Source organism: Atta cephalotes (assembly GCF_000143395.1).
Source record: "Atta cephalotes unplaced genomic scaffold scaffold00037, whole genome shotgun sequence".
In the NCBI taxonomy this organism is placed as follows: domain Eukaryota; kingdom Metazoa; phylum Arthropoda; class Insecta; order Hymenoptera; family Formicidae; genus Atta; species Atta cephalotes.
Window position 1 is genome coordinate 2,629,033 of NW_012130101.1, and position 11,401 is coordinate 2,640,433.

Consider the following 11,401-nt stretch of genomic DNA (forward strand, 5'->3'; position numbering starts at 1 on the left):
GTAGCCAGCAATGGACAATACTTTGAATCATAAATGTATAACCAGTTTTTTACAATAAAGCCTCGAATTTCGGAAAAAAAACGGCGGAAGCAAAGTTGTATATCTAATATAGTACATAATGTCTCTATCAATAATAACTCCATCAATTTCTATTTGATAGCATTTGTTTGTAGACTCAGATATTATAATAGTTCAAATACATTATTTGTAAAATAGAAATATTAAAAGAGATGAATGTACGTTATGTGTTAACGAATCATTGGATACATTATCATAAATATACAGATTATGAATTTAATTTAGGCGAAAATCTGCATTAGCTCTGCGAATTCTTTGAATCCAGAGCAGCTCGATTGGCTCTAGAAATGTTAATACCGAACGCAGAGATGACATGTAACAGAAAGATGCGAGTTGCCGAACGATTTCGAGATAAAAGAGCAAACAGACGCCTTCGATTTGCTGAACGCATTTAATAGAAGAGAAAAGAAACAAGTGGCACGGTTTGTGCGGTTCCTATAATTATCTAATTAGTTTTTGTACTGCATATTGCGTACTACACTACATGTAATCGCAATTTCATCGCTTTAGGAAAACTTTACATCGTGATCCGACCGTATTGTCTCCGCGTACTTCATAGAGACAAGAGACATTAACTAAGGCTAGGTTTTCATTTCACGGTCATTTTCAACATCAAAATAGATCACGTGATCAAAATTGGAGGTCGAAAAGTGAGCAAATTTACTAGATGTTAACCAATGAAATTATTAGTATTATAATAAATTCATTCACTTTTGTAATTTTCAAGATACAGAATTGATCCCTTGATATTCTTAAATTTTAATCACGTGACTGTTTTGATGCTCGATTCGAACATCGAGCGTGAAAATACAGCCCAATAGCTCCGGCACACCAGATGTTAGTCACGCGTCACGCGATATCCAATGACAGTATACTTTTAGAATGAGAATATCGGTAAAGCTGTACACGTTGGATATCGCGTGTCGCTCGCGACGAACATCGCGCTATGCCGGAAGCATAAGAAGAAGAAACTCCAAACTATTCCAAACTTCATGGGAGTTCCGCGAGATGACGCATTAGATGCACACGTGGATTCGTTCGCTGCGGTATTTTACGGGGCTTTTCTTGCATAAATCGTTTGTATAGCGCTTTTTCGCTCTAATTTGGCCTGCTAAGTGGGCTGGCGTGAGTCTGTGTTCTTTTTTGTGCTCTTCTCTATCATCTTTCTCTCTATTGTCTTTCCTAAATCATATTCTCTCGGTCCCATATGGGGGGACACCAGCCCTCTACATCGGGGGAGGAAATAGAAGCCGTCGTTAGGTCTATAATATCGCATAATATATAATATGACTCTCCCTCCTCAATGGAATCGAGTTCTCTGCCTTCTTCTTCTTCCAATTCCGATTCTGGTGCATTTGACGGACGCCTCTTCTTCGGACGAATATGAACCGAATACTCACTAATTTGATGGCGGAAGCCGCCGACAGTAATGGCGGCGGTGGTGACACCTCCTCCCTACCAGACTCTGTCGTCGCCATCAATTCGCCACTTCTTATGGATGCTGATAATCAGAAATCTAGTACCGCAAGCATAGTGCTGAGATAACAAGCGAGGTGAGATCGAAGGTCTTGGTCGTCGATTCACCTCACTCTAAGAATAATTTATCGAACAATGTATCTGAATCCCACTTAGGTGCGTCGACGTCGGCGCCCGCCAAAATGAGGAACATCTCGATTAATAAATACTCTAAAAATGACATTCCCTCATTTGTCATATATGCATACGCGGATAAGTCTACGCATTTTTCTGTACTTTCTCGCGTTATTTCTGAGTCTATAAAGAGTAATAAATAGTCTTCTTATTAAAAGGCTTGGCGCCGGTAAAGCCATAATAGAGACTAAGACTACAGACGCGTGATCTCTAATCCTATCTTTGATAAGAACAACTTTCGAGCTTTCATTCCATCCTTTAAAGTCCTTCACACTGGAATTATCAAGGATATTGATTAGTCCATCTCGCTGTCTCAAAGAAAATCTAATCTCAACGGTCAAGTACTTTGACACGTACAACACTTAAACAGACGCATGACAGTCAAGGTCACTTACGTGTCCTAGCGAACAATTTGTATAAAATTTGCAGAACAATCACTCCCAAAGGAAGTAGTTTTATTTAATGCTTTATACAACGTCGATGCATATATTCCAAAAGCCAGGATTTGTTACGTTTGTTATAGAATTGGCCATATCAGTCGAGACTGTAAAAGCACCAAGCCAAGATGCCTCTTCTGTGGACTCACTAGAGAGGAAGATCACTCTTGCTCTCAAACAATTGATCAAGCACATGCCAGGTGTATCAATTGCGAGGGGGATCATCTCGCAACCTCGCACACATGTCCTATCATTACTAAGCATAAGACTATCCTCGGCCTGGCCGCGCAGGAAAATATTCCTCTTGTGGAAGCTAGAAAAATAGTTGCTTCCAAGCTCCCTCTCTCCGCCTTTTTACAATACGCTTCTTGATTTTAAAAACTTTTCTCACTTCCAAAGTCATATTTTTGCTTCTTCTTCTTTTATGCCAAAATTCTACAACTTTACCTATATTATATCCTATATTATATTACCTATATTATATCGAACTTCCTCTCTATGACACTAGCTTCATACCATAATAACCCAGTTATCCGCAGTCTTAGCTCCATGAAAAGGAGCTTGTTATCTGAGGAAAAATCAAGAATTCTCTCAATATCGCCATCCTTCAAATATTATATCCTTAATAACAATGCTTTTAATAATATCTTCCAATCCATTTTTCACCTTGCATTCGAAACTTCCTACTCTGATTTTATGCTCTGATCGGATTATAAACAAATTATTTCAGACAAGGAGAAAACTAACTGTGCTATTAAATAGGAATTCTTAGACAACTCCATTGATCTTCGACTCAGCCATTGCTTTTTACACACGGCTCCAAAATGGAAGAGCAGGGATACACAGGACAACTTACTCTCCAGAAGTCAGTTTCCGACACAGGTTGACTTCAGAGGCTACCGTGTTTACAGCCTGAGCGATCTTCCAATCGCTTATTTTAATTCAGGACATTGGTTACTCCAAGGCAGTGATTTTCTCTAAGAGCGTCCTGGAATCTATTGGCTCCAAGACTTATTAATTCTAACTATATCATACACTGGATCAAGCGTCTCCTCGCCTCTCTTATAGCAAAGGCATCACTCTTATCTAGATCCCGGCTCATCGTGATATTCTAGGTAACGAAATAGCGGATGGACGGCTAAGGAGGCTACTTTAGAAGGAAGAAGGAACAACTTTAAACTCTCTACTTCTGATCTGATCTTGGAAGCCAACAAAATGTCGATCTCTCGTTTCAATAAATACTTCGAAGACGCTTCAAGAACTACAGGACAACATTACGCCTCGCTTTACGCTAACTCCTCTAATATGACATGGTACTAGAAAAAGTCACTCAACCGCCAGGAGATTGTTTTGACTAACAAACTTCGTGCCAAATATTATTACTTAAACTTCAGCTTGCATAGGAAAAACATGGTGGATTCTCTGGCCTATACATGCGGTATCCCTAGACAGGATGTCAACCATGTAATTTTTTATTACCTCTTATCTCGCGGTAGATTCGCTCCCCTTGGTAAATTTATCAAGAAAACTCTCTCGTTTTTCTAATGATATTTTCCCTATGCTTATAGATCCTCAGATTAAAATCTGCCTCTTCGCCTCTTTTTTTTCAAACAATCTCTGCAATTATTGATCTTCCTTTTCTGCTTTCTCTCCCTCCTTCTCTCTTCTCTCTTCTCGGTATCCGAGTGTGACTTGGCCGAGAGTGGCGCAGCTTGACTCGGTTCATCTTGAATGATGCGTGGGGTTTTTTGTCGGGAGAGGAGGGGGGAAACTGACGCTCTTTCTGATTCTAGTTCTTTTCGTCTCTACGGTTTGACTCCTGGAAGGTTAGAAGATTGGAGGTGCTGGGAAACGACTGGCCAAGTTTACCTCGTCAACGAGAACCAGGGCCATTAATTATAAAAGATAAGACAAGATATTCCAAACTTTCTTCGTCAATTAACAAGTATCCCGCAAACAATGCTTCTGATAACGAATATCGTAATTATAATGCAATTTTCTATGTATCTCGGTCGTAATAAATTAGAAAAGAATCGCGGTATTTCATGACTCCATATTTTTTTTCTATGAATGAATGTCCAAGAACTGTTATTGTATAAGGTTAAGTTATGATAAACTAATAAAAAAACATGTCATTGAAGGTAACTTGACATTTTAATATTAATATTTGTAAAATTTTTCTTTCAAAATGCATATGATAACTCAGTAATATTATATAATAAATATTATATAATAATAATAATAATATTATATAATAATAATATTATAAATATTATATAATAATAATATTATATAATAAATCTGAAAGATGAAATTTTAATTAGAAAAAAAATGGTGAATATCTCATTTTGAAAAGGTTTTGATTTTGATAAAGTTTGTCTCTGCATTTTTTATAAATAAACAAAACTGCTCAATTTAATACATATATACATATATAGATTTTAGTTATTCTTATTTATTCAAGCTTACTTTTATATATTTGTATCTATATAAAATTTTTGTATTCAGCACAAAAACGAGTACCGTAGATCCATCGACGACTACCAAATTGCAGCACCTATGCGGCGTAGGATCGGTCTCTACTGGATTCTAGCAGTATTGAGAGTAGTACTTACTTTTGTTTCACAGACAGGCTATATTCATCCTGATGAGTTCTTTCAGTCCATTGAAGTTATCTCTGGTATGTCACCATCCTGCTATATTTTAGCATTTGCTTTATATTTAATATATATTTACATACTTGTTCACTTTTTATAGGAAACCACTTTGATATTGATGTCTATATGCCATGGGAGTTCAACGCCACCTTTCCAATACGTTCTATATTCATTCCTCAAATCGTCGTTGGTTTGCCTTACGCAATTCTCAACAGACTGTCTCCATATACATTTTACTTTTTTGGATTATCATTAAAGAGACCATACTTCTTTGTGCTCTTCCCCCGGCTTTTTATGTGTGCACTCTCCTTTCTGTCAGATTATTTTCTGTACAAGATCTGTTTCTTGTATGGACAGAATTACAGAGTCAGGCTTGTCACGTACGCTAGCTCCTATGTCATGCTGACCTATGCCACCCGTACATTGTCCAACTCGATTGAACTGGTGTTGACTGCCTCACTGTTGTACTTTGTTTCTCGGTGCATGGCATATTCAGAGAAAGTACGTTTGACTCCTTTGAATATTAAGCTATATAAAAACAATCAATAAGATTCGCAAAAAGGAACTTATAAACTTAAGAAAAATCTAATTATTAAATTAAAAAATTCGTTAATTATATGGAAAATTACATTTCGGTGGAATGATTTAATTTTCATATATAATGTTTATATTATGGTGAAGAAAAGAATACGAAGCTCAATAATTAGTGGAATGTCTTTTCCCATCTGTATAATTAACTAAGAGATTTCAATGTTTAGTTATTGTTTGTATCTCACATTGTTTTAAATCTCTGTTTTGTATCAGGTGGTATTGCAAAGTGATTACCTCTCCATGAAATACAATGAAGCAGCAACTGCCGTAGAGCGAGTCAAGTACTACAAGCTCAAGGCATTGCTACCCTCACATTCTCTGAACGACTGCTTTGTGGTGGCCACGTTAACGATGATAGGGATATTCAACAGGCCGACTTTCGTCGCGTTTGCCTTCGTTCCCATCTTCTTCTGGCTGCAAAGAGGATTGAACTCGATGAGCATTGGCTTCAAAGACTTTCATCTCAGAATGATTGTCTTTGTTCTCTGTGGACTACCGGCTGCGTTGTTTTTCATTCTAATTGACAGTTTTTATTTTGGATATTTAACGATGGCAGAGATAGGCCAATTGGAGGTTGGAATTGACAATTTTGTGGTGACACCGGTTAATTTTCTCAAATATAATACGAACACGAAAAATTTGGAATCACATGGATTGCATCCTCGTTTTCTGCATTTCTTAGTAAACATTCCATTGCTGTTTAATATTCTAGGGATCATTGGATTGCTGACATTTGTGAAAATGATACACAGGTGAGCCATATACAGAGATCCGATTTTAAACAGTATATGTAGAATAATTAAGGAATCATATAAAAAAAATCATATAATTGTATTTAAGAAATATTCATGACCTTCATGTTTTCACAGAAAATTGATTTTTTCCGACAATTAATTTTACCATTATTTGCTTTAAATCATAAAATTTTTGTCTGAAACATTTTTTAATTGAAAAGAAATAAATATCAGGAGATAATATGGGTGCATTCCGCTTCACATATGATGTGCATAATGCATCTTTTATCCTTGTTTAATATTCGGTGAATAACAAGGATAAATGATGCATGCGCATCATTATGCATGAAACAGAACACAGCCTATAATTGTTTAAAAAGAGACATTATAGATCAAAATAGTTGATATTAAAAAATTAACTGACAATAATATTCATTTTCAGCGGACTGAAGGCACAATGGTTGCATCTACCACGTCTGCAGAGCATTGTAGGTCTGATGACATTCACGTTCATTATTCCAGTCGCCTTGTTGTCTTTCTTTCCTCATCAGGAACCTCGTTTCATAATCCCGGTGCTCTTTCCGCTAGTGTTTCTTTACGCGCCTGAGCTGAGTCAAGTTCCTAGTCTGGATATCGTCCAAAGATATGGAAATGATAAATCCTCCAGTCGCGTCAAATCAGCGAAGCACACGTCCAAGAAGTTAATGCTTTGGTACATCAGTAATCTGTTGCTGACTTTCTTCTACGCTTTCGTACATCAGGGCGGAATTCTACCGCTCGTGTCTTATGTCACAACGGAGTTGAAGGCTAAACCATATCTTACTCATGTGCACTTATATACTTCGTACAGTTATGCGTTGCCGACAGCGTTGCTACAGTTGCGAAATACTCGCAGGATCTACCGTAGTAGTAGTAATCATAAGTACAAATTGATGCAGGACTTTCACTTATACGAGCAAGGCTCCATACCTCTATCATGGGTACTTGATAGCATCGCTAAGAAAATCAAGGATTGCGAGGAAAAGTTTGCTATCAAAAATATTCCCTATAGGTTGTATTACGCATTACCGGCCTCTGCGGTAAACGAGTTCGAGAAATTGTTGAGCAATAATTCACACTTGTTCAAGTTTCACGTAATCAAGACTTTTTATCCTCACATCTCTGTGGAGAAATTACCGTCACTGCGTTCACTCGATAGACTAGAACATTTATTAAATTTAAAGTGCGATAGTATTTTTAGCAATATCATCGATATTGCAAAAGATATTTATGAATATATGGAACAGTTTAGATTAATGTTGCTAAAAATCGAATATTTAGTGCCTGAATTGAGACAAAATAAATCGAGGCACAATAAATGAATAAATTAAAAAGTACAAAATTTCATATATTTTTATTTTTAATTATTAATACAGTTTCTTTGACAAATAATTCAGAACATTAGCAACATTTTATTGCGGCAAATATACGAAGAATATTGTTATACACAGAAGAAAGATCCTAAGGCAAGCAATTTGTGTATGAGAATGGATTAGAAAAGAGGAAAACGATGGGAATGATTTTCCATGTCACATATTCCTGTATAAATTATATATAATTTATAATTTATAAGATGTAAGACATCTTATAAAAAATTAATAGAATGTTAATCAAGAAGTGACGTATTATATCAACCAATAATTAATTGAAAATTATTTTTATTTGTTTTGTTCCCTTTCGAAAGTTTATGCTTTATGTGTACCAAGAAAAGATAAAATTTAATATAATAAGATACGATACTTTCTGTAGCAATTTCTGTGATCAAAATCTCTTACAGAAAAACCAATTATTGCTGTAATTTATCGAAGTATCTAAAATAAAATTAAGAAGGCACATAAATAAAATATAAAAATGAAACAAAACTTTCCTTTGTTCAATTCTCTTTCTCTTCCAATCATTCTCTATCTTTCTCTTTTGAAAATCAACATTGAAGATAGAATGAATATTTTTTAACATTGAAAAATTAAATAAAAAAAGTATATATTTCAATTTTCTCTGATGTAACGATTTGTATGATGCTTAGCCTCCTATTATTATTATTATTATTATTATTATTATTCTTATTATTATTGTTCTATATTCTTTCATGTGAATGACTTTAATATATCTACTTTAATATATCTTAGATCGAGATCGTTCTCTCGAAAGGAAAAATATATCTATATATGTATATAAAAAATATAATATACATAGTGTACCGAAATTTTTTAACATAGTATGAATTATTGCATATTTTATGAATCAAATAGTTGAATTATTTACTTATAAAAGAAATAAAGAAACAAATTCTCGGAAATCTTTTTTTGTTTATTGAGACACTGAACTTCTGTCGGGACACTATGTATAATTCTACAACTGAGTTAATACGAGATATTTTTCAGTTCAGTACAATTAATAATTTCTAGTGAGGTGTTAATAATAAATTATTTCAGTACATTATTAACATTTTTATAGTTTGATTATTTCCTCGAGTAGTCCTCGATACTATCCCTGATTTATATCTTTTTTTTCTTTTTTTTTCTTTCTAACACATCAGTTTTTAATTTATAAAAACATTGCCATTTATCTGTATACAATACACGTTATTATATACTTCTAAAAATTGAAAACATATTGTATATTTTTTATTATACTATTTAAAATATATTTCTTTAATTACTTAAGGTATGTTTATGCACTTTCGCTATAAGTCCAGGGAAGTTCTTCATTGAACTTGCTTTGATGAGCTGCGTTTCTTGCCGCATATAATCGCTAAAAATGCAGTATGCATTAAAGATTGTTGAAAAAAGATAAATTCTGATATAAACAGTACTATTTAGCTTATTATAAAAGTTAATTATCTTATCGAAGAAAAACGTTTTAATGTTAAGGAACTACTCACAGGATTATCGACATAAGCTTCGCAACTGTAGCACCAGACAGAAATATCGCTAAAGCTGAGCGTGATAGGATGCTCGAACTCTTCTGCGTGCTGCATCGCGTGCTGATTAATACTGCGGGCGCAATGCACAGTATAGCACTGCAAGCAAATCCAATTTTCTGCGATACTGGCACATTCGACACACGGTGTAGTTACATCAATTCCACCTGGAGGAACCTCGTTGACTGTGAACAGATGTGGACAGTCCTGCAGGGGCACGATCGCGAACATTTCTCCTGTCGTCAGAGCCTAAATACAGCAAAAAATACATAATTATTTTATTTATATATCTGCATTATACTAAAATAATAAGTATATATAATATTATATATTACACTATTATATAACAACAATCAATTATTAATTATTTTATCAATAATTTCAAAGAAGTTATTGATAAAAAAATATTTTATATCATAATAATAAATATTTCACCTGCAGATTGTCAGAGAGATATTCCGATAGAGTTATGGGTCGTGTTCCGGATTGTGAAGATGCTGCTCCTTCATCATCGCGGTCTTCGTGTATGTCAGAATTTCCTTGTTGGTTACCTCTTGATTGATGCGTCTCGTTCACACATTTTTGTATATTTTGTGACACTGCCAATCAAATATATTTCTCAGTTAAGACACAATAATTACTTTTATTAAGATTAATTAAAATGAATTCGATGTATACCATCCAGATTTTTCGTTTCGTTCTGCTTCAATTCAGAATTTCTTTTCGCTTCAACCGCTTCGTTTTTCATCGCGTGTAATTCGAAATTTTTTATTTTAATATTCTCTACTTCGCACGTTAACTTCGAAATTTCCTCGTCCGTCACTAAATTCAAACAGTTCTTATCAATCGCCAGATTCAAGTCTAGTTTTTCGCTCTCAATTCCTTCTAAGGCGATCTTTGGTTCCATAAATATTTGTTTCAATTTATCCGCATTTTTTCCTTGCTCTTCACGTTTGTTAGGAATTGTCTTAAATTTGGAAAGTAGTCTCTCTTTTGGTAAGGACATTCCATACTGCAGGTTGGGCCAGAACTTCTTGTGAGTCTTCAGTACATTATTGATGGAATTGATCGCGCTAGTGCAAGGAATGAGATTAGGATCCAACATCGGTAAAGGATCACCCAGGAGTGCCTTTGTACACATAGTCATCGCGTGAGAGATGGAGTTGATGTTGTAACCTCCTTCGAGACTTAGGATTATACGACCATTGGCCAGGGATGAGAGCCAATGGGTTAAATGGCCATAGAGTTCTGGACTTACGAGACAACCTGAAAAATAAAAAATAATTAATTTATTGGGAATCAAATTTTTCTGTTATTAAAATATATATAAAAAAATTTTTTTAATATGAATACATTTTATATCATTTATATACCATATATATAAATACATGGTGAGGAAACTGACAAATTTTTATATATTTCAAAAGTAATATCTGAGATAAATACAAACGATAACTGATTTTGATGTTAAAATAGATTTACCTCCAAGTGTATCACCAATGCAGGCATCAAATCCGGCCGAAATCAGGACTAGTTCTGGATTAAATTGATAAGCGATAGGCATTACAATTTGCTGGAAAGCTGCTATATATTCAGCATCCCCCATTCCTTTCTGTTAAATGTAATGAATGTAGTCAATAATTTTTAAATTATATGAAACTGTATATACAAATAATTGCTTATGAAACATATTTTTTAAATAAATATAATATTGCTTACTTTGTTCCACGGTATGTTCACGTTGAATCCTTCGCCTGCATTTAAACCAGTGCTTGTATAATTAGCAAGCTTAGAATTTGGAAAGAAGTTGCCATTATCGTAACGATGAACAGAAATGTAAAGGATTTTTGGATCTTCTTCGAAAATAGATTGCGTTCCATTTCCATGATGCACATCCCAATCTATTATTAGCACCCTATAATAAATGTATATTATATTTTTCTAATCTAAGTTATTTTTATTGCTGTTTAAAAAGCCAAATTATTTAGTATTATACCTCTTTACATGGTAAAACTGTACAGCATACATTGCAGCCACAGCAACATTATTAAATATACAAAAACCACATGCAATGTCTTTTTCAGCATGGTGTCCAGGCGGCCTTACAATGGCTACTCCGGATTGGCATTCTCCATTCAAAACCGCGTCCACTATTTGTAAAAGAGAGCCAGCAGATATGCAGGCACTTGACCATGTTTACAAAATGAAGATAAACAGAATTGTAATCTGAGGCTTGCTTTTGCAATTCCTTGAGTTTTAAAGTTGATGTTCTTTTGATATCATCAATGTGGTCTA

The 11,401-nt window shown here is 34.5% G+C and overlaps 2 protein-coding genes across 2 annotated transcripts in view; one reads left to right on the plus strand and one right to left on the minus strand.

Annotated features, from left to right (window-relative positions):
• Positions 1 to 4,294: 4,294 nt before the first annotated feature.
• Positions 4,295 to 7,508, plus strand: LOC105621798 (GPI mannosyltransferase 4). The gene is made up of 5 exons (XM_012203249.1): positions 4,295 to 4,306; positions 4,674 to 4,845; positions 4,923 to 5,323; positions 5,627 to 6,165; positions 6,590 to 7,508. Exons 1-5 carry the CDS (start codon positions 4,295 to 4,297, stop codon positions 7,506 to 7,508), a joined length of 2,043 nt encoding a protein of 680 aa, XP_012058639.1.
• A 1,348-nt stretch (positions 7,509 to 8,856) lies between these two features.
• The window catches only part of LOC105621845 (histone deacetylase 6), a 10,386-nt gene continuing 7,841 nt past the window's right edge, over positions 8,857 to 11,401 (minus strand). The window contains 8 exon segments of the mRNA XM_012203285.1: positions 8,857 to 8,937; positions 9,068 to 9,355; positions 9,542 to 9,705; positions 9,785 to 10,372; positions 10,589 to 10,718; positions 10,826 to 11,021; positions 11,103 to 11,302; positions 11,304 to 11,394. Coding sequence (XP_012058675.1) covers positions 8,857 to 8,937; positions 9,068 to 9,355; positions 9,542 to 9,705; positions 9,785 to 10,372; positions 10,589 to 10,718; positions 10,826 to 11,021; positions 11,103 to 11,302; positions 11,304 to 11,394 — 1,738 coding nt within the window.

Excerpts from the sequence above, each read along its gene's own strand:
- LOC105621798 (XM_012203249.1), top strand. Across the intron at positions 4,846-4,922 it reads GTCCATTGAAGTTATCTCTG|GAAACCACTTTGATATTGAT; the intron begins GTATGTCACCAT and ends CACTTTTTATAG. Across the intron at positions 6,166-6,589 it reads TTTGTGAAAATGATACACAG|CGGACTGAAGGCACAATGGT; the intron begins GTGAGCCATATA and ends ATTCATTTTCAG.